General features: G+C 41.3%; 1 protein-coding gene across 1 annotated transcript in view; it reads right to left on the reverse strand.

Moving 5' to 3' along the window:
- LMTK2 (lemur tyrosine kinase 2) overlaps positions 1–24,510 on the reverse strand; it is an 84,020-nt gene that overhangs the window by 25,321 nt on the left and 34,189 nt on the right. Inside the window, exons 4-7 of the mRNA XM_025426215.3 lie at positions 22,724–22,797; positions 18,604–18,722; positions 18,329–18,416; positions 5,545–5,678 (exon numbers count right to left, since the gene is read on the reverse strand). Coding sequence (XP_025282000.1) covers positions 5,545–5,678; positions 18,329–18,416; positions 18,604–18,722; positions 22,724–22,797 — 415 coding nt within the window. The remainder of the gene's footprint in view (positions 1–5,544; positions 5,679–18,328; positions 18,417–18,603; positions 18,723–22,723; positions 22,798–24,510) is intronic.

Consider the following 24,510-nt stretch of genomic DNA (forward strand, 5'->3'; position numbering starts at 1 on the left):
TCAGGGAAGGCCAGCATGGCTCAGGTGTGCACATTTTAACCAGTGACAAACCAGCAGGCTTTAGAACACAGCTGGTATTATGCCATGATCCCAGAACATGAATTTTCCCATGAGGCCTAGAGTCATCTAGAAAAATGGGATATTTAATACCTTACTTACCACTGATAATTTGAAGTTGAGGTCTAGGGTCCCAAGGCAAAGTGGCCCTCCACACGAAGACATCACTTTCGTTTTCCCTCTGCTTCATACACTCAGCCTACAGCATGCTTTCCTTCCTGAGGACACAGCACATAGAGCCCAAGCCGAGAGCTCTGTGCTCTCTAATCCTCTCAGTCGCTTTTTGCATTAACTGGGTTATAAGAATACTAGTTTTTTTTTTTCTGAGATTTCCTCAAGTGTGGTCATTCATTTTTTTTTTTTTTAATTTAAAAAAAAACAAAACAAAACACACTTCTTTAAAAGTATCTTCCTCCCGCAGCAACACCCATTCCAGGTAACATGTATTAACAAACTGGTAGATATAATCTTTCTGTGTTTTTCTATATACATAGCATACACACAAGAAAATACAGATAAAGGAATAAGGAGCATTTGCTTTATGTGCCATCATGCCCACCCCCTACATCTTTCTTTCTTAACAAACAACATCACAATGTGGAAATCCTTGAGTCAACTAATATAGCAGCTCTCTTTCTCTACAATAGCCATGAAGTACACCACTACACCACAGTATGAATGGCGTGAAATTGGTTCCTGTCCCTGTCCCACCCCCTATAAACATTGACTTTGTCCTGTTTATTTATTTATTTTTTTTTTGCCACTGCCTCAAACAACGCTGGGACAGATTATTCCAATCCACATCCTTAAATTCCGGTGTCTCTCTGTCCCATGGAAGTAAGTCTATCAACGGGGATGTGTATTTTTAATTATACAGCTATTGCCCCAATTGCTCTTCAGAAATCGGTAATGAGTAATATGGGATTCAGGACAGAAACTTCCCCACATTGCTACTAGCAACAGGCATGGCAGTTCCCTTGGCTCTGAGGTTCCATGACTTTAACCTGCATGTCTCTGGCTAATGACTGGGATCACCTTCCTGTCTGCTGGCCTGTCTCTGCCCGTCTGTCTAGAGGCTCATCGTCCTCTCACCAATTCACAGGTACCCATTGTGTGTCAGGAGCAGTTGCCCTTCAGCTGCTCATGTTGGCAGCTACACCTTCCCAAGTCTGTTGTCTGCCAACTTTGTTGTGGTGTCTGTTGCTATGCAAAATATTTAATATTTATAGAATAATCAACCTTTCATGTAATAGCTACCCTTTACTTTACAACTCCTGAGTTTCCTACCTCAGGAAAGGAAGGCCTTTTTAGTTAGGAGGCCTCACTCAGCCCTGGGTAACACATAGAGCCTTCTGGAATTTTGCCAGTTATCACATTTATTTCTTATATTTTAGTTTTTATATACAGGGTGCTGTAGACGTCCAATATTTTCCCAGATGAGTAACTAACTGCCTGCAATTAATAGGGAAGCCATCTCTTCCCCGCTGATATGAGTATCAGTTTTGCCATACATTAACTTGCTCTATATACTGTCTACTCTCCAGTCTGTTTCTCCATCAAAACCACAATGATCTTGGGCATTGGGGTGGCTCAATCAGTTAAGTGTCTGCCTTCAGCTCAGGTTACGATCCCAAGATCCTGGGATCCAGTTCCACACTGGGGGGGGGGGGGGGGGGGGTTGTGTGTGTCCCTGCTCAGTGGGGAGTCTGCTTCCTCTCCCTCTCCCCCTGCTCATGCTTGCTCTCTCTCTCTCTCTCAAAATAAATAAATAAAATCCTAAAAAAAAAAAAAAAAACCCAAAACAAAAAACACCATACTGATCTCTACAGTGGCTTGCTGGGAATTCTGATACCTCGTAAAGCAAGCTTCCCTTTCTGCTCCAACAATTCCCTTCTTTTTCATACTGTACTGGCTCTTTTAGACATTTATTTTTTCCACGTGAAGCTAAAGATAATTTTATTCATCCTCCCTGCCACAAATGCTGTGAGGATTCTTACTGGGATTGTTTATGAAGTTTACGTACTAATTCTAAATTAACTGACATTTTTGTGTTGTCTTCCCACAATAAAATAGAGTTTATCTTTCCATTTGTTCACATATTTTATGTCCTTCAGTAAAACTGCACAGCTTTCTTCACATAGTCCCATATCTTTCTCACATTATTTTTTCCCAAATAATTTATAAAACATTAAAATAAATACATTTTGTGGCACTGGTCAAAATGGAATGGAATTTTTTGCCCTCATTTCCAGGTATACTTTAGTATATCTATAAGCAAGCTACAATAAATTCTCTTATTAATTTTGTTTTTTAAAGAAACTAGCATCTTGCTTTTTCTCAATATACAGAATCATGTCATTAGTAACAAAGGGTGACTGTTTAGGGTAGCTTACTGGCTAAGAGTGTGAGCCCCAGAGACTACAGCTCTGGTTTTGAATTCCAGCTCTGCCCTATCACCAAGATCTTCCAAGTGAAGAGCATGAGGCTGGAGCAGGTGAAGCCCCATGTTTGAGACTCTCACTCTTTCAATTCACGTACGTGGTCAAATGCCTGGAGACTTTCAGTTTAAGCCAAATTCCACAGCCCGTGTAAGGAAAATCCTTGGATTTTCATGAGAGCAAGATGATGGAACAGCATCTTCTTTTCATTTAACACCACCATGTGCCAAATGCTACCTGTAACTTTGATATAAAATGATCAATCAGGGAGAGCTCCCCTTGACTTGGCAGACAGGGTGCTGCTGTCCAATTCATGAATCATTTAATAAAGCCAATTACATCTTAAAAAATACAATAATCTAAAGCATTAAAGCAAGCATATTTATTGCCATTTAAAAATTGTTTTCCTTAAAGACTAATCTTTAAAATTAAAAAATGTAAAAAAAATAAAAATAAAAATAAAATAAAATTAAAAAATGTTAGAAGGAGTTTCAAAAGACATAATCTGAAGATTTTACATGCACGCAAATTAATGAAATGCCCTAATGCACCAACTGAAAGACACCTGCTAGAGGTATGACACAAGCCAATTAGTAACCCGACTTTCTAATCCCTACCAATGTGAACACACACAGTACAATTTAAGAAAAAAATCATGTAAAACGGCACCTAACACTAGTGTTTATTTATCATGTTCCTGTAATACTGGAGAGCCACACTCTGAGAGCCGGAGAACCTGTATTTCTCAGCAGAAAGTTACTTTAATTTTAAAAGCAGGAAAATCCTAAAGAGGCTCTTTCATGAACAGGGGTCACCAGAGTACTCCTCAAGGCCATAGCCACACAGGCCTACAGCTACTTGAGCCACCACGAGGCCCATACTGCCCACTGGAACCTCTGTGCACTTAGCTCATCTCAGTGACCTGTGGCATCTCACTGGAGCCAAGGAAGGCTGACAGGGGACAGGAAGTCCCAGGCTCTCAGCCAGAATGGGAGAATAGTGGGGAATACAGTACACTGGCAGCTTCTCCTGTTTACACAGCCTTCACGGATGTCACATGTAAACTTCAGAGATGCAGGCTAAGACTAGGCATACATCTCCTCTTAAATAAGCAAAAATAAAATTTAATTGGGGGTGCTTTACTAGATCAGTTTCCAAACACAGCCAACAGCTTCTAGTTGGACGTGTGGGCTATTCTATCTTCAATCAACATAGAAAGCCTGACTTCAAGTCAGCCAACAAATATTCTGAATTTCAACTTAAAAATATTCTGTACAGTCAAGAAAAAGCACAAAACTTAAAGCACAAATTTTGCCCCAAGTGGGAATTTTACGTAAAATATGGCTACTTAAGGGGAGAGGGATAAAGGGAGGGAGGGATAGTTGCCAATAGTTTAAAGAATATCCTTTACCTTGAGATTTTGTGCCTGGATAATATCCAAACCATGTGACTTAATTTATCATTTTTATTGTCCTAAAATTCACAAAATTCTAAATCAAGTAGAACTTTAACCTATAGAAACTCACAGGAAAAGAACATATACTCTGACATCTTTGCCAACTTTTAAAATGCAGTAGTAGGAATATGCTTGAGCTTTAAATGCAATTTCTAGCTGTGTCCGAGACCTTCACGTTGCTACATCTGACATGACATTCTCTCTAAACGTCCCAGCCTCCAAGATCTAAAAATTCCTAAACCACCTTTCAGTGAATAATCTGCCATGTCTCACAAAAGAGTAACAGTACAAATTTGCTGGGTGTTAGCCTGTTATAAGACATTAAAAAATGAAATACAAGACTTCTCCATTATAAAACAAATAGATATTTATATTTTGAAGTTTCGTGTAAGGGATTTTGTCTTGCGCTTGAAGAAACCCGTAATCTCTGAGGTCTTTTATAAAGCCTTTATCAGAATGACTTGCTCACTCTGCACGACAAAGATGATCTAGATATATGGGAAAATGTTAATAATTTTCTTTCTTCCCTACCCTGAAATAACGTTGAGAATTTGATAGGGTAACTTTTCCACGTCTGTTCTCACACGAGCTCGAGCACACGAACGCACGCACATGTACAGACACACACACCACTACAAATACAGGCAGGTGTTTTCTTACTTTAAAAAATGGCGTCACACTATAAATATATTCCTGTGCAGCCTACCTTTTAAAAAATAGAATACTTCAAAAATAAATTTAAAAATAAAAAATGGAATACATCATAGCCTTTAAAGTCAACACTCACAGGTGTTGCTTTTTGGGCCTTTGGACTGTTAAGAGTTAAATAATTTAATTAAAGTCAACTAACGAGAAGCTGGTTTCCCTGGAGATCTGAGAAATAATTTCAAACATATTTTAAACATAAATCAGAGCTCAGAAGGGAGGAGAATAAGCAGAAATCTACTTTTGGGTTCAGAGAATGCTCTCAGAAAGGATTCAAAGCCCTTTGTTGTTTTAATGACGAAAATTACATCAATGGTCTGAGCAAAACACAATGTGCTCTAAAGAGGTGCAGCTCTTCAAGTCGGACCGGAAAGGTTTCTGCACAAATGTGTTCCACACACAACCCCCGACCACCTACAGCCTGGCCCCGGGCAAGGCAGGGGAGGGGAAGCAGGCCCCTCGGAGTGTTGGCCAGGAACCACTGCTCTGACCCTCTAGAAAAAAATGACGCAAGCCTATCAGATCCTCTCTTCCTCACCCAGGAACCTGGCCATTAGAACCACAGCCTGAAGCTGACATAAAAGGGGCACAGAGAGACATCAGCAGGGAGACTGGAGCTGTCTGCTCTCAGCTCTGAGCAATGTCCAATTTTTTACATTCTCTGAAAATCTGGAAATGGCTTCTAGACCTCAGGCCGTATGAAGACATTCTGTTCACTGGTACTGGTTTAACCAAAGCCCAATTCCACCCTCATTTTGACACTGGGATGCACAGGACAGTTTCTACTTAAGACACTCTCCAAAGTACTTTGTGGAACCTTGACACCAATGGCGCCACCTCCTGGGGCACAAACTCTGTGGTGAACAGGGTGCCGAGGATGGACCTTACCTGTGCAGGAAGTGAAGCTTGTGCATGGCCGCCAGGCCTGCTGCAATCTCACAGGCCATCCGCTGCAGCAGCATGGTCTGCGAATCCCCCCTCATGTGCTCTTGCTCGTTGCGCAGGTAAGCTTTCAGGTCACCCTGTAAAAAGTAGTCCAGGTCAGCTTCCAGAGGGGATGAGGTAAACAAACTAGCATCTAAACAGGCGCCTTAGCTAATGTTAACTACTAAGGTTATTTGTTAGAAATCACTTGGATTTGACCTTAATAAAGAATCTAATTTGAAGAAGTTCCAAATTATAAAAAGTAACTCCAGAGACTTTAAAAGTATAGGAAACACTATTATCTTTTAGGATCACTCTAGCTAAACATTAGTTTATCTTCAAACAAACTAAATATTAGTTTATATGAACCCATGTAAGACAAAACAGTCAAAATAAGATAACTTGTCAATGATACACAACATAAACGTGCAGAGGTATAGAAGTTTCCAGGTAACTGAGATGATACAGTGCCATCTGCACTGCTTTTAAGGCTAGGAGACACATGGTTGAAGAACATGCATCATGATGGTTATCACCAAAGCACTTGTGAGCAACAGAGAGGGAGTGAAGCACTTCCAACAGAATGAAAGAAAACTGGGTGGGAGAGAAGGGAAAAAGCACTCTGAGTGCTGGCCAAGCATCCGCAACTTCCCTAGGCCCTGTGTTGCCAACACCACCCTGAGAAAGAACATTCCAGCCCCTCCAGAAAATTTCATAGACTTAATATACCTATTCAGAGGGCACCATGGGCAGTAAAACAAACCCACACCCGGACCCCTGAAACATGCTGACATGCCGGGCTTTCCGGGCTCTCCTGCCAGACTTCCCTGTGCCACTCTGCTTTTCTTCTGGGACTTTAATTTAGGACTATATGTTTTGGCGGAATACACATCTGAGAAAATAGAATCTTCCACATTCTCCTTATCACATGAGTAAATATTTATCAATCTGACTTAATTCCAAACTAAAGCTTTTTTCTAAATGGTTAATAAAGTTTAGAAAGCAAGCCAATACCTTTCAATATGTGTTATACCTGAGTCAGAGAGACTCCTGAGGGAGGAAACAAACTAAGGAACAGAATGCATTTCTTACAACTGTTAGGGGAGACAGCAAACTTACCAAATTCTTCCCAGAGTAAAACCTTAAAACACAAATACTCTGTTACAAACATTTGCCTACATTTAATGCTAAGCACATTACAATGTAAATTCTAGGTCCATTCCAGGAATCTTTCATTCCCAGTTTCAAGGATTTTTATATGAACGATAATGATGAGATTAATAATCACTACCACTAGAACTTTTGAGCAGTGTGCCAAGCACTGTGCTAGGAGCTCCTATATTTATTGCCTCAAATAATCCTTGCAATTTGAAACATTTCCTGGATGTGGAAATGAGGCTCAGGGGGGAGGCGAAGAAATGTGTACACGGCCACAGCCAATAAATGGAGGGTACACTCCTACTTTTCAATGTTACCAACCTGTCAAGAAGATCAATTTATTTTATAAGAATGAATATAAAATAACTTAATGTCAACCCCATGGGTTTGTCAGATTCTCCCAAACTTAATGGAACTTCGAGTGTGTATGTGTGAAGTTTTCTGCCCTCAGGACCGGTATCTCTGAGGGTTTTTTTTTTTTTTTTTACTTTTTTTTTCTTCATTTAAAAGATTTTATTTATCTATTCGTGAGAGAGAGAGAGAGAGAGAGAGAGAGAGGAAGAAACATATTCAGAGGGAGAAGCAGGCCCTCTGTGAGGAGCCCAATGGCAGAACTCGATTTCAGGACCCTAGGATTACAACTCGAGCCAAAAGCAGCCGCTCAATCACTGAGCCACCCAGGCATCCCTGTTTCTCCAAGTTATTTCCTCCCAGACTTGATGCTGGAATTGTAAGCCGCTCCAGAGGAGAAACAGACCCTTACTCGACTTTTAAAAATACATCCTCCAGGGAGCCTGGGTGGCTGTCAGTTAAGCATCTGCCTTCAGCTCAGGTCATGATCTCAGGGTCCTGGGATCAAGCCCCACATCAGGCTACCCTGCTTAGTGGGGAGCCTTCTTTCCCTCTTCCCCTCCCTCTGCTTGTGCTCTGTCAAATAAATAAATAAAAATCTTTTAAAAGTAAAAATAAAAAATAGAAATACTACATGGCTCTTCCCACCCCTACCCCACCCTCCTCCAGGCTAGCTTCTATCCAGTGGTGGAAGTTGTGGGAATAAAGAAAAAGGAATACAGATGATTCTCATGATAATTAAATTAACCCAGACAAGCACCAGCAAAAAGCTCCAGCCCTACAGGCTAATGGGATTTTTATAAGGTGGCCCATGCGGAAACTAAATATGAAAATAGATAGTTTAAGTTTATTTACATTACCAATGAAATGACAACCTAAATCCATTTGTCTAACCTCTCTCATGCAATATCCATCTAAGGAAAAAATTACCCTCACACAAAAGTAGTATTTTGCTGCGCCATGTCTGGCCAATTCTCAAAACAAACAGTAGGTGCTGGCAAACAGTGAAGACTTCACAAGTGACTTTGGCCATGGAGGCAGAATGGCAGAATGGGTGTAGTTATTTTTCAAGGTTATCTAAAGTACATTTTACCCTTGAACAACGTGGGGAGGTTAGGGGCACTGACCCCCAAGTGGTCAGAAATCCACATATAACTTTAGACACTGCAAAAACTTAACAGGTAACAGCCTGTTATTGACCAGAAGTCTTACTGATAACACGAAGTTACTTAGCAGGTATTTTGTATGTCACATATATACTAGAGTCTTATAATAAACTAAGCCAGAAAAATGAAACTGTTTAAAAAAATCATAAGGAAGAGAAAAAGCACTTATGGCATCTAAGTGGACCTGCGTAGTTCAAACCCATGTTGTTCAAGAAGCAACTGTATACTCATTACCACACACTGTGTTAAGAGGTCTCCACAATATTTCTTATTTCTTATTGTCTCCACAATAATTCACTCACCAAATTTCACCAGAATGTAAAATATAACAAGCAGAAGGGGATTTTTGCTTTAGAATGTTAATGCTTCTAATGTTTCTGGCTTGGCAAAACTAAAAGCCTCTCCCCATCCCCCATGACAGATAAAGTTAGCAGTTAGCACAACCCAGGTGACACACCTCTAACCAGGGAGGAGCTAACATCAATGACTAAGGAGGAACCTGTTCAGTTTCTCCAGGAAGGGACTTGTGGTTTGTGCAGGACCCAGAGTTAGTTCTATGGTCTAGAAAGGCCCTCAGGGACGCCTGGGTGGCTCAGTGGTTAAGCGTCTGCCTTTGGCTCAGGTCATGATCCTGGGGTCCTGGGATCAAGTCCTGTGTCTGGCTCCCTGTGGGGAGCCTGCTTCTCCCTCTGCCTGTGTCTCTGCCACTCTGTGTCTCTCATGAATAAATAAAATCTTAGAAAGAAAGACCCTCAGAGCTCTCCTAGTACCACCATTTAAATCTTTTTCTAAGATTTTATTTATTTGAGAGAGAGAGAAAGAGTATGAGCAGGAAGGGCAGAGGGAGGCAAAGAAAGAGAATCTCAAGCAGACTCCACACTGAGCGCAGAGTCCCATGTGGAGCTCGGGGGCTTGATCTCATGACCTGAGATCATGACCCGAGCCGAAATCAAGTCAGACGCCTAACTGACTGACCCACCCAGGTGCCACACCGTTAAAAAAGAAACGGTACCACCGTTAAAAAAAAAAAATCAGCATAAAAGCTTTAATTACAGTAAAAATGTTTATATTAAATACTAAAAAATTGATTCATTTTATCCAAAACTGACAAAACTATATTGATATATCTGGTTTATTTTATTTATGTTTCAGTGGTACTTAATGAGCATACCAGGATTATTACTTTGGTCCCTTACTTAAAGGAAAAACCATGAAGAATGGCAATGTATTCTGAATTAAAATATACTTTAAGTCTTAAAAATTTCTCAGATCCTCCCCAAAACCACCAAAAAAAAAAAAAAAAAACTTAAAAAAAATGTATGACACTAGGTGGCAGCAAAGTGCTGCATCAAGAACCCGGACTGGCCCCAGGCAAGAGTCACCCACAGCCCCCCCACAGGGACCCTTACAAATGTCCTCCTGAATTCCAAGCCAAACTGCCATGAGGGCGCTATCCAACTTTCTGAAGGGCCATGAGAACAATAAATTAATCTCCTCATAACATAAAAACTCAACTCAGTTATTGAAGAATTCAATAACTGGAAAATCACAGTCATATGTTTAATAGGAGGACTTGGGAAAATTTATGGTTACTAAACAAAGATTTCAATGAAAGGATGCAGGCACATCCTCAGGCCCTGCCAATGAACAAAAACGTTCACGTCTAGCTGGACACCCTGAGCACCACCACTCTGGTCACCCCCCACCCACCCCAGGCCGCTTCCTCAGCACCCAAACCCCACCTGCCAATGTCCACATCCTCACACATCATCTTCTGCTGTTAGGGATTATTCACCCCTGTGCCCAAACACCCCTCAGGTCAATCCAACCAACCACCAAACAAGCCTCCCTCTGCCACCACACGCCTCTCACACTACCATCCCATTTCCCTCTTCTTTTCACAGACAACTCAAAAGCCTGCTCTGTTCTGCTGGTTCACCTCCTGTGCTCCCACTCTCTCAAGGCTACTCCCCCCTACCCCACCCCCACTCCCACCACGTCTCCCACCACATCTACCCAGCATAGCCAAGGTGGAGCCATCCTTCCCTCTCTACCTGTTTTCTGGTCTCCTCCTATCTCACTGGCATGCCTTTCCCAGGCCCCAGGGCTGGATCCTCCTCCTCTTACTGATCTCTAAGTACTGGCACAGTCCAGAGCTCCATCCTGTCACTCATCACTGCAGACGCTCATTCCCATAGCTTTAAAAATCATCCTTAACACATTTTACAGGCTCAAAGTCCTTTGTCCCGAGTCCCAGACTCATCCTCCCAACCAGTAACTTGATGTCTTCTCCTAGATGCCCTGAGAGGCACCTCTAATCTAATAGGCCTGATGCAAAACTCAGACAACTTGCTCCATCTCAGAAAATGGCATCACCAGTGAATCAGATGGAAACCAAAGACCTCATTCTTGGATTCGCTGTCTCTAGACTCCCACATCCAACCCATCACCAAGTCCTGATCTATTTTCACCAAGAGCCAGGGCCTCAGTGCCCAGGGCAACAGCCAGACATGAGAAGGGAGAGGCCACCACCAGCAGGGCCCAGGGATACCTTCTCAACCCAGGTGCCCATGCCCTCACTGTCAAGTCTGATTGTGGTGTATTGTCCTGTGGTACTAGCATTCCCTCTGCTGCCCCTAGATTAGGGACACTGTCCACATGTTCCACTGCAGCCCCATGTCCTCTTCTACATGAGCTCTGTGGGGACAAGGACATGTCATTCATCTTCGTATGCCCAGCACCTAGAAGGTTCCCTGGTACATGAGCTTACTTAAGTAATAATAACTCTCTCTCTCTCTGTCTCTCATAAATAAATAAATTTAAAAATCTTAAAAAAAAATAAATCAGGCTCTTCACTGGTGGAAAAGCCACCTGGTTTAAAAACACAAAGAATAAAATTAAGCCATCAATTAAAATCCCCATTTTGCCACTGGTAATTATGCAACCTCAGGCAAGCTGATTAACCAGACAAAGAAGAATAGAAAGAATAGTGCTGAAGCCTGGCAGACGTGGGTTTGACTCTTCAATGAGTACCTTCATCTTTCTCAGCCTCAATTTTCCAATCTGTAAAATGAGACCACTGCCACCCATCTCACAGGACTCTTAGGACCCACAAAGGGAGTAATGGACATTCCCCATGCCTAGCACAAAGCCTGGCACAGACAAGCTAGAGCCTTCCTTTCCTTAGGCCTCTTGGTGAGCCCACGATTCTAAGTGTCACTGACTCCTGATGAGATACCGAATAAAGAAAACCCCATAGAGGAATATACTGAGAATATACTGAGAATCCCAAATGGACTTCTTTCCTATTCTCATGTAGCCACTGCTAATTCCTCTCAGAAACTTACTCCCTGCTTTATCAGCTGACTACCATAAAGGAAACGTGTACCTGACGTCAAGAATACTCCCTTACGAAGAAAATTGCTTTGGGGTCAACTGATGACTCTTCAGAAAGATTAAGACGGAGCAACATGTCTGTCACTCAGCCTGCAGTCTGGGCTCCCGAGTGGTCTGTCTCTGCTTTTCACCCTTCCACCTGATCTTTTCCAGCAGACATTAACCTGCTCCTAGTACCACAGCACTCTGCATCCCCCATCACCCTCTGCGCCCCTGCAGGGCACTGTAGGCTTCTCTGCCTGGCTCGGGAGGTTCCTGCTAACACAGGTCTATCCAACCACTCCTGCACATTCCAAGCAAACACCTTCTCCAGAGCGAAGCCTTCTCCAATGATCCTAGTTAGAACTGCTGTATTTTCTTTTTTTTTTTTTTTTTAAAGTAAGCTCTATGCCCAATGTGGGGCTTGAACTCATGACCCTGAGATCAGGAGTCACAAGCTCTAGTGACTGAGCCACCAGGTGCACAGAACTGCTTATACCTCTATACACTTTATTCAAAACTTTACTAAATCATTAATTACGATCAATTAATATATAATGAACTAGAAATAAGTAAAAATAACTATCATGTCCTAAGCACTTACTATGTACTCCAAAATTTACATTTATCATTTATTAATCCTCGGTGTTGTCTACCAGGTAGGTGGTATTATGCCCATTTGACAGATGTCTAAACTAAGGCTTAAAGAGGTGAGGTAACTTTCCAAAGTGATACATAAGTGGCAGAATGAACATCCGAAGACAGGCCAGCCTGGCTTTACAGGCAGGAAACGCAGGGATCTGGGTGATTTGCCTGTGTTCCTGAGGGCACTGTGTAGGAGAGGGATGACTCACCTCAATACTCCCTGGGGCGCTATGCACAGCCCTTTGTACTTAATAGGTATCTGGTACACTTTTGTTGAATGAGTGATCCTTACCCCCAAAACAATCTCCTTGCCTGGATATTCATGTAAGGGCACTATGTACCTCCTATGGCAACGAGTTACAGACAACACCCTGCAGTAATCGCTCCTTCCATGAACATTGCATCAACAGCATTATAAATTGCTGGCTGCAGTCCAGCTACTGAACTCGCTCAGGAGAGTTTTCATTTTCTTTCATAAAAATTCTAAGATAAAGTGCTTTTCAACAACAGACTGGTAATTCCATCTCAAAAGAATTATTTAAGTGCAAAAATATTCTCTCCTTTCTATTTAAAAGATGTTATCATTGAGTATGATCACTGCTCAATGACGACTGAAAGGGCCAATGTTCATTCAATAGCTCTTGACCTACTAAGGACATGTGAAGATAGTGGCTCCTTTCACTGTGGCTGCAGCTGCTTATTACCGAGCCTGAGCTATTACCCTCTGTCCTCTGGACCCTTGCCAGTAGGCGGTTTTGCCTTGGATGACGCCCCTCTGCTCAGGATGGCCTATTTCTGGGAGGGTTGTGGGGCATCCAGGCTGGGAGCAGGGCTCTCTGTTGAAGCAAGGCTTTGGTATGTTAGGGGATGTCCCTGCAGGTGGGTACCCTCTTGGGTTCAGTGGGATGACACTACCTGAGCCTTCCTGCCATGTAGCCACTGTATAAACTGAGCTCAGACAACTGGATTTTACAGTTGGTGACCCTGCTAAGCCCCTAGTGTGAGCCACTGCTGGGCCTGCTCCCTCTGAAGTTACTAGGGCCCAGTGGTGATAAGAACGAAACTGTCCAATGACATAAACGTGACTCCTCGCTGCTGGACAAGGCAGAGAGCTCCCTGGGTTAATAGCCTCTACTTGGCTGGGAAATCAGCCACTCCAAGCACTGACCACCAGATTTCCCAAGGGCATAGTAGCATCCTGCTGGTACAGATAACACCTGATACAGCACCTTAACTAAAAGCGGGTAATCATTGACTTGTGTGTGTGTGGTAGAAAATGTTTAACATAACGTTACTATCTTAACTATTTCTACAGGTTCAGTCAGGGGCACTAAGCACCTTCACTCTGTTGTGCAGCCATCCCCACCATTTGTCTCCAGAACTCTTCATCTCCTCAAACAGAGACTCTGTCCCCGTTACACACTCACTCCTCATCCCTCTCAGCCCAGTCCATGGCTCTCACCACCCCACTCTGTCTCTGAGTCTGACTACTTCAGATGCCTCATGGGTGGAATCATGTAGTATTTGTCTTTTTCTGGTTTGGCTTAGCTCACTGAGCATACTGCCTTCGAAGTTAATCCATGTTCAAGAAGGTGCCAGAAATTCCTCCTTTTCAAGGCTCAGTAATATTTCTTTGTATGGATAGACTCTATTTTGTATATTTATTTATTCATCCACTGACAGAACACTGAGTTGCTTCTACCTCTGGGCTCTTGTGAACTATGCTGTTATGAACATGGAAGTGCAAATACCTCTGAGGTGCTTTCAGCTGCTATGAACATGGAAGTGCAAATACCTCTGAGGTGCTTTCAGTGATTTTGGATACATGTACTTAGAAATGAAACTGCTGGGTCATACGGTAATTCTATTTTAATTTTTTGAGAAATAATTGTTTTTAATGTTTTACTGTTGATGAGTGTACCACTGGGCAGTGCACTTAAATTAAAAATAGCTATTAGCTCTGCACTGCTAGTGAAAGCTGCTGGTGGGGGTGAGGGCTCTTTCCATGCGTCTAGTCTTTAGGAGTGAACACTTCTGCCATTATGACTTAAGAGGTTCACATAAAATACGTTTCAAAAACATATTGGTTAATTCTGGAGGGCTGTACACATAATCTTCACCCTAAAATATGAAAGCCAGTCTTTAGGTAAATTAATATCCTCTGAATACTCAGTCTAATAAGTACTTGGAGAATATGCATTTAAATGTGAGATCTAAAAGTAGTGGGGAAAAATTTTTATAAAAAAGAATGTTACCAGGGCAGCTGGGTGGCTCAGTTGGTTAACCATCTGCCTTCAGCTCAGGTCATCATTCCAAGGTCCTGGGATCAAGCCCCACATCAGGCTCCCTGCTCAGTGAGGAGTCTGGTTGTCCCTCTTTCTCTGCTCCTCCCCCTGCTCTCTCTCTCTCAAATAAGTAACTAAAATCTTTTTAAAAAGGTAACAAAAACATGTATTTATTATATTTATATAAAAACAATGTATAATAACAAAGATAAAAAGAATACTCAGGGGACACCTGGGTGACTCAGCAGTTGGGTGTCTGCCTTTGGCTCAGAGTGTGATCCTGTGGTCCCAGGATCTTTGTAATGTTATAGTTTCTTTATAAAGTAGGTTAAATTCCTACTCCTGAAAAGAATATGCAGCTTTGTGAAAAAATAAATTAAAATAGTACTAAAACTAAATCCATTGACTCAATCATCCAGAAGAAAACATTAAGTTGAGCACCCAGAGGCTTTTCCCATTCAAGGAACAACAACAACAATGTCTAATAAAACTTCCAGAATGGACACAGAAGGTGAAGAATAGGAAATGCCAATGTGTATGAGATGGTTTTACAAACCACCGTGATTAACGCAGAAATGTGGCATTTCAAGTAGATACACTTCCTGCCAACTTCTGTTGTGTTCACTCATGGAGATGGTTGTGATTGTCATTTATAAGAAACATCAAGAGCTTAGGGACCCAGAAAAGCCAGCATAAAGTGTTGCAAAAAACTACAACTCTGACAGCAGACTTGTCTCATCACATACATATGCATCTTTACATTTTCTTCTCAAGCGCTGGCAGCACAGGAATCACCTATCACACTGGTCACCCACGGGCCAACTAAAAGCAGTTCTCATATTGTAATAACCAAGGATCATAAATATTACAACTTAGAATACTGAGATAATCAAAACAAAATTTACATGCAAAAAAATGATCAGAAACATCACCAAGAACTCCTTCCTCTTAGTTCTCATGCCTCCATTCAATAATTTATCAGGATGAATAACAATTATCACATGTCTGTTCCCTCTACAGAGGAGCTCCAGAGAGCAATGACCACACCTTCCCTCTATGTCCACTGAGTGCAGCCTGCTGTCTCTCCACAGCAGCTGTTCAACAAATAAGCACCCTTGATGAGACAAGAAAATGTGGGGATGGCCCAGGAAAGTAGGTTTAAAATTTTTTTTAATTTTTATTTATTTATGATAGTCACAGAGAGAGAGAGAGAGGCAGAGACACAGGCAGAGGGAGAAGCAGGCTCCATGCACTGGGAGCCTGACGTGGGATTCGATCCTGGGTCTCCAGGATCGCGCCCTGGGCCAAAGGCAGGCGCTAAACCACTGCGCCACCCAGGGATCCCGGAAAGTAGGTTTAATTCCAGTTTTCCTTACATGGAGAGAGAGCTCTCTGAGGTCCCAGCTTCCTTGGAGGAGGGTTAAAATATTAATTTTAGACTTAGTCAAATTACATATGCATGTTATAATTCCCAGTGTAATCATAAAAGAAACTAAGAACAGTCTCAAAAATCCAAACTAGTAGATGGGAAAAACTGAACTACACCCTGCCCCCCTCAAATCGAGAATCTAAAAGAAGGCCAGCAAAAAAGCAAGACAAAAAACTTCAAACAGGTAGGTAGGAAAAATAATACAAAATAGGTACATAAAATTCCAAATATCTCATAGATACAACACACATAAATGGACTACATGTTCCATGTTAAGTGATCAAGACTGACAAATTAACAAAATTTTAACTTTAAGCTATTTACAGGTGATGTAAACTAGAGAAAAGGACTGACAGAGATAACCAGGCAGATTCTAACCAAAAGAAAACTGGGATAACTATATTAATACAGTTAACAGGCTTAATCCTTAGTAATGCTTCTAGTCTTAAAAAGAGCCCCTTCATAATTACAAAAGGTTAAAATCACATGACGTTATATATCAATTCTAAATTTGTATCCTTGGCACAACATTCAAAGCAAATACAATTATAATTATAAGGAAAACCTGTAATCAGCAGATTTTTTTTAATCAGCAGATCTTAATATGCCTCTCAAAAACTGAGAGAAAACAGACTCAGACTCCTCTATCAATTTCCCGCTCCCTCTGCCCTCTATCAACAATCCCCAGATCAGAAGGATACAGGAGATTTGAACCTCATAAACCTGACCCAAAGAGAGCCATACAGATACACCTATGCAGAATACCAGAAAATACATCACCCCCAGCACCTACAGATAATAAAAAATACACTGACCCAGGGTGAAGAGGAATCCAGCAGCTGGGAGAGAGGTGATGCAGGAGGGGAGTGAGAATCACTCTTTAGTCACTGAGATCTGGAGGTTACTCTGATATAATCTAATGAAAGCTAATATACCAAGCTTATTAATTTTTCTTTTCTTTTTTTTTAAAGATTTTATTTATTTATTCATGAGAGACACAGAGAGAGAGAGAAGCAGAGACACAGGAAGAGGGAGAAGCAGGCTCCATGCAGGGATCCTGATGTGGGACGCAACCCCGGGACTCCAGGACCATGCCCTGGGCCGAAGGCAGGCGCTAAACCACTAAGCCACCCAGGGATCCCCCAAGCTTATTAATTTTTCTTTGGAATTAGCTATCTCTGCCAATAACAGTAATATTCAAATCACATTTAGGAATTAAAACAAAAATCCACAATGGTTACTGCTCTCTTTCAATTTTATCAGCTGAAAATATTGTCTGCACTAACTAGGGATTTATCCTGTTGTACTCCTACTCTTCTATGCACGATCTTAATGTTAGAATGCTCTGAAAACTGAGATGATGCAAAGAAATCGGTTAAAACCTTGCTTTTAAAAACAGATGCTTACAGGAAATTTTCACATAAAAGTTATTATTAATAAAAACAATTTTCCAAACTATAAATCTCAGTAAGTAGTACTATCATGCTAAGAAATGAGGCTATTAAAAAAAAAAAAAAAAAAAAAAGAAAAGAAATGAGGCTATTAATTTTAGGCTAAAAAATCATCTAATTATTTAAAAATATAAATGGCACATACATTCACTACTTTAAAAAACTGACAGGTTGGGCGCCTGGGTGGCTCAGTTGGTTAAGCATCTGCCTTTGGCTCAGGTCATGACTTCAGGGTCCTGGAATCGAATCCTGCATCAGCTCCCTGCTCAGTGGGGAGTCTGCCTCTCCCACTCCCTCTGCCCTATCCCCCACCCTACTCTGCTTGCTCACTCTCTCTCATGCTCTCCCTCTCTCAAATAAATAAAATTTTTTTAAAATAAAAAAATTAAAAACTGACAGGTCATAGGTACTACTCTATAAGATCACCTTAATGAGAAAAGTGTTTTGAACTGTCTAGCTGAAGTTAAGACCTCAAGCTCTCAGGACGGGTGATCCTAATCCAAGCTCTGGCTCTGCTATATACTTGATAAACAACATTTTCTTCATCTCTGTGAGCCCTACTTTAATCTCTCTCTCTCTCACACACACACACACACACACATATATATACACACATATGTGTATGTCCACATACACATAATGTGGACAAATATGATTAAATATCCACATTAACAAATGCAAAGAGCCGAGCAAGGAATGGAGTATAAGACAACACTTACATAAGCATCAGTACACAGTATTTTCAAAGGTAATGACTTAGCACATCATAGTCTTAAAAATAGGGGACAGAAGTGAAAACAGTCCCTCATCCAGCATTTCTGTGTCAAAAACACTTGGGTATATATAACCTTTTGAATGCATGACCTTGAATTTCCACTGAAAACTTACCAAGTCACAGAACTCAAACACCAGAAGATAGGGAATTGCTTCTACACATTGTCCAACACACTGAAGAATATTTGGATGCTGAAGAATACTGGAGAAAAATAAAAGTCACAGTGTTGTTCATCAGGGAGCAGGCTAGTAGAACTGTTCACACAGTAATCCAAATGTTAACATTCATAACGATTTAAATATATGATAAATAGCAAAGTCATTTTAAATACATGATTTTCAACAGACTTCAGACTATGTTTACAGAACACATAGTAGCGTTTACTTACTAGTAAGGTTCTCCATTTTTCAAAAAAGTATCTTGTTCCTTTGGGCTTGCACTTGCTTTTAACTCCTTCACTATGACTCTGGCTACGCTAGTGCCTGTATAAATCTCTCCAAGGAGGACCTAAAACCAAAGAACAGTTTTTCATTTCACTTCCATCAGACTGGTAAAGAAGTATGTCTCATTATCAGGAAATGGAGTACAGGAAAATAAATGAAGCAACAATCAGGCCTTCCACTATGAAAATATTACCTCAGAAAAAAACTAGAAAAATGAAACCATTTTCCTTCAGTTTTAAACTGTTCACTGGATGTTGATAGCTTTCATATAGGTGTCTGTATTTCTTTTCTATTTATTATAAAATCATACCATATTTTCACAGATATTACCATTGACATCACAGAAGAGTAATTTGTAAGTTCAAACATAACTCAAATGTTTCTCAAAACACTTCAACTGAGTTTTGTTATTTTTGTCTCCTTCAGATATGAGAAAGTAAACTGACACACAGGCAATGTACAAATATACTATCATTGCATTATAACTTTAAAAATCTATGGTATTCCAATTATTTCAGACCTTTATACTAAAACTTCATTCAAAACAGAAGGAAAAAAATAGGCCACTGAAATGAACAGAGTACAAAATGAATGAAAATAATGGGGTGCCTGGGTGGCTCAGTTAGTTGGGCAACTGATTCTTGATTTCGGCTCACGTCATGATCTCAGGGTTGTGGAATCGAGCCCTGAGTTGGGCTCCAAACTCAGCACAGAGTCTGCTTGGGATTCTCTTCCTTTCCCTCTGCCCCTCCCCGCTGCTCATGCTCTCTTCTCCTTGCTTTCTCAAGTAAAATCTTAAAAAAAAAAATTTTTTTTAAAAGAATGATCAAAACTAAAAGCCTGCTTTTTAAAAGTTTTTAATATTTTTATCAAGTAAATTAATTTTAGCGCCCTGGATATAGTAAGACCTTGAACAGAAAATAGTTGATTAAGAGTGTAAAGGAAAAAAAAAAAAAAAAAAAGAATGTAAAGGCAGAAAAATAACAGAATAAGGAATTCTGATAATTAACAAAGTCATATTCTGGATTCAAATAACCAGCTTGTACAGCTATCATAAGCCTAGTACTCATAAGATAGCAATTCCAAAAAAGGTTAGAATAATCTCACTGCCACTGCCATCATTGTTGGTCTTCAATGTCTGTAAGGACAATTCATTCAACACCTTGACCTCTCAGGTTTTTACTTCACTTCCAACAATCTTTTCTCTGACCCTATCTTGGAAAATCTCCTGTGGGTCTAGACCTAGTTAATAACTGGATTATGGTCCCAAACCTTGAACTTTGATTTCTCCTTCTCTACCTGTCCTTTAATTTCCAGCTCACTCACTTAAACAGTCTAATCCCACAAGGGCACAACTTGTCCTCCAGATCCATTCATGATACCCTCCTTCCACCATCCCGCCCCTACCACAGGGCTGGCCCCTCTCCCCTCCCTGGCAGCTTAGACCCTACAATCCTTTACTATCACCATCCCCTTTGCCCCTCTCACAGAGCCCTATGGGCTTAGCCAAACCCCAGCACTGCTTAAATTCAACTACCTGCCTATGGCAACACCAAAAGTAGACAAAACACAACCGCAATGACTAGTCTCATTTCAAATTCATGAGGGTCTTCAGCATTCCCAACCCCCTGCTATGTTCCCTAGTTGGTAGAGTTCCCAGAGGACTCTCTCACATGTTCTTCTCCTATTCAAACTCCCAACCCATCTTTTTACTCCTCCCTTTCAACTGGCCTATTCATTGAATAATTCCTCCTTTTAACACCAAATCCACCTATACCTGTATCTATACACACTGTTTTTATTCCCTTTCTAAGAGAACTCCTACAGTACTCCCCTTTCCTCTCTCCTGCATTATCAGCTTCTCCACTCTAATATAAAGAGGCTAAAATAGTTGCACATCCTATAAAAAGCAAGGCAAAGCAAAAAGAAAAATCTTTCCTTGGCTGTTAGGTGTTCCCAAACAGCTCGTATTCCGTTTCTCTGCTTCCTTTTAGAGTAAGACTCAGCAAGGTTTGTAAATGTGCCATCTCTGCTTTCTCCCTTGTGCCCACTGCATGTGAGCACATGACCCCTCTACAGCCTCTTAGGACAATACTGTGGCCCTCATGTGCTATACCCTACCTCTCCCAGTCTTTACTTAGTTTGCATTTACTACCATTCCTCTTCTTGGCACTCCTCCTTTGCCAACTCTCAGAATACCCTGCTCTCCTGCACCCTCTTCCTCCTCAGTGGCTGATCACCCCAGCTTCTGTCATTGACCTGCGCTGATTTCTCCTTGCCGCAGATCCTCAGGGCTCTGTCCATGTGCACCCCTCCCCACCCCCATTCTTCACGTGCACAATCTTGGTGATTCCATCTAGGCTCACATCCCTAAATACCAGCTAGAGATGGAGCTCGCCCAGACATGTACCTCTGGCCTGGGACCTCTCTTGAGCTCTAGGTGTATACTTCCAACTGTTTACTTGGAACCTCCATCTGGATGCCTAAGAGCCATCCCACCTAACTTATCCAAAAGAGAACTCCTGACTTCTTCCTCCATGCCTGCTTCTCCTTAATCTTTGCCATTTCACTTGCTAGCAATTCATTCTTTCCACTGATCAGGCCATAAGCAGCCATCCTTGACTCCCTCCTCCAGACTCCACTGATCCATCCCTAGTCCTGCAGGCTCTTATTTGAAAATCCATGTTGCTCACACCACTTCTCACTGCTCCATGCTATCATCTAGGCCCAATGTCCCTGGTTCCCCTTGGTCTTCCACAATATGACTGCCCAAGTGACCCTTTCAAAGGTAAGCCAGATTACAGTACTCCTCTCTCAGACACCAAAGTATTTTCCCAGCTCCCCCTGAGTAAAAGTCTCTAAATGCATCTCCCATCACCTGGCTCTCCCACACCTCTCTGAGCCCATCTTTTTTTTTTTTTTTTTTAATATTTTTTTTCAATTTTTATTTATTTATGATAGTCACAGAGAGAAAGAGAGGCAGAGACACAGGCTGAGGGAGAAGCAGGCTCCATGCACCGGGAGCCCAATGTGGGACTCGATCCCGGGTCTCCAGGATCGCGCCCTGGGCCAAAGGCAGGCGCCAAACCGCTGCGCCACCCAGGGATCCCTGAGCCCATCTTCTACTCCTGACTGTTTGCTGTCTGATCACCTGCCACCACACTTGCCAACACCCCGCTACAGCTAGAGATTTAAGCTTTGTTAGGGCAAGGGTCCTCTTTTGTTTGCTGCCACATTCCTAGCACTACACACAGGCCAGGACTTCACTTCACCTGCCTTCCTCCACATTGTACCTTGAGCACCAAAAACAAGGTATGATACACAAAAGGTTTTGCCAAATGGCTTAGAAGATTTGGTAACTAATAAAGGCTGGATAATGTCAAAGACACAGAACTGACAACTCTGAATGGAAAGACAAGAGGCATAAGATGGCTGATCGATCACCAAGCAAATACCTCTTCTTGTCTTGACCACCCTGCTTCTGATGCAATTGCCACTAAGTGAGGAACCTTTTACACAAATTCACTGCTAATTACATCAAGAAAATAGCTATGATAATAAGATTATTCCTTCGGAACACCTCAAAAGAGGTGTTCAGTAAAGTACTGCTACTATATATCCCTTGACAGGCTATGAGAAATAGAGAACAGTTCTTTGCCATGGTTTTCATTATAATAATACTGTGTATCTATGGTTCTAAAGTGGTTTAAGTATCATTAGGAAGACGGGGGAGAAGTGGAGAAAAATTAAAAAACAAATAATTTACCTTGAGGAGGATTTAGCTTCTAAAATTCCAGTCTTTCTTCCCTTCTTACTGTTCTATGCCAGCAATTAGAAAAGTATCTGACACATAAATAAAAGACCTTCTTGGAAAAATGCACACACTTAGAAACACTGAAGCTCACACTCCTGTGTGGTTCAGGGCGTAAGGAATACATTCAAGTAGTACCAGAGCAACTAAAGAAAATGTGAAATATCCTACAATACAACTCTTAATTAGCTTTAAATTCTAAACACTGTAACTGTGTTTAGAAGGGGGATAAAAAGTAAATGTGAACATTTTACCTTTCCAAACCAGCCATTTCCAATTTCCTGTATATAGTTTAGACTGTGGCGAGCAACTTGAGACTTCAAACCTTCTGTAGGGAAAGGAACAAAAAACAAAATATGGGCATTTAACCGGAATGAAATAAATATTAAATATATAAAGTATAAACAATGTAAACTTAAAGCTTGTGCTAATAAAAGTAAAATATATTCATTAAATATATATACCATCACTTTCAAACTAATACTGCTGAAATGGTTTTGGTTTTTAAAACTGACAATGTTTTTCTGAATGCATTTCTTACCCTGATACTTTGCACTGTCTTCTCATCTAACCACTCTACTATAACCACTAATCACCATTCCAATGGCTTTTACTTAGTCCTTAGTTTCCTGGTAGGGGTGAAAATCTTGTCAAAAACTGTGTCAGCCTTATCAGAACTGTGGAAGACAAAGGTTTACAGCAACCAATCAAACCAGGAGAAAGGCCACTGAAATAGGGTAGATCTTGTGTCTTTTATCATAGCTCCACCACCTCCCCGCAAGTCCCCAGTGCAGCAGCAGTCTTAACGATGACACACGTTCCAGTGTGCGTCTCGGTTCCAGACAGAGCACAGTGGACCTTAGAATTCCCAAGGAACTGTGTTCCCTTTTAATGCAAGTTTCCCTGAAGGACTGCCACAAGTGGCTTCCCTGGGTTTCACCAACTCAGAACTCTATCAGGATATCATATGCCTCAAAAACAGTGAAAGCCAAATGGACAAGATACTTCCATTTGGAACAAAAAATAAAAGTACAGAGGCAAAGAGTAGAAATGCTGAAAGCTTTACGGAAAAGCCGGGGAGTGAGATTTGGGAGGTGAACAGGAGCTCTGAAAAGCTATTGCAAAAGAGGAATCTTGAGAGCCACTTGCATGCTCAGGGAAGGACACACACTCACAAAAGCCTTGAGAAGAATGTAACTTTCGCCTCTAGCTAGGCTTCATGCCCAGCACAAGCAGGAGGTGAGGACTATGGCAGAGCTCTAAGGAGCCTGGGTGAGAAGTGTCCCAACACTGAGCTAATCTGCAAAGACCCACAGAATATTTCTTTTGTTTTTTTCTTCTCTTACGTACACCATATTATTCAGAATGTCCAATTTTCAACAAAAAAGTACAAAACATGAAACAAAGAAGAAAGTATGGCCCAGGGGTTTAGTGCCCCCTGCAGCCCGGGGCGTGATCCTGGAGACCCTGGATCAAGTCCCACGTCATGCTCTCTGCATGGAGCCTGCTTCTCCCTCTGCCTGTGTCTCTGCCTCTCATTCTCTCTCTCTGTCTCTATGAATAAATAAAATCTTAAAAAAAAAATAAATCCATTGCCTTAACCATGCTTAAAGAGCAAAAGGAAATCACAGACAAAGAACTGAAGGACACCAGAACGATGTCCTAATAAGTGGAGAAGATCAATAAAGAAATCCAAATTAGTAAAAGAAGCCAAATGCAAATTTGGAGCTGAGAAGTACAATAACTGAAACGAAAAAATTCACTAAAGGGGTTCAACCACAGAAGGAAACAGACAGAACCAGCAGTGACCTTGAAGAGAGTTCAAATACAATTATCCAGGCTGAGCAGAAGAAAAAGAATGAAAAAAAATCAATAGATAAAGGCTAAAGGACTTATAGGGACACCACCAAGGAGACCAACATACACATGAGAATCCCAGAAAAGGGGAGAAAAGGGGGGCAGAAAGAATATTTGAAGATACAATGGTAAAAAAAAGTCTCAATCTGATAAAAGGTATGAATCAATACATCCAAAAAGTTCA

This window comes from Canis lupus, chromosome 6 (assembly GCF_003254725.2).
Source record: "Canis lupus dingo isolate Sandy chromosome 6, ASM325472v2, whole genome shotgun sequence".
In the NCBI taxonomy this organism is placed as follows: domain Eukaryota; kingdom Metazoa; phylum Chordata; class Mammalia; order Carnivora; family Canidae; genus Canis; species Canis lupus.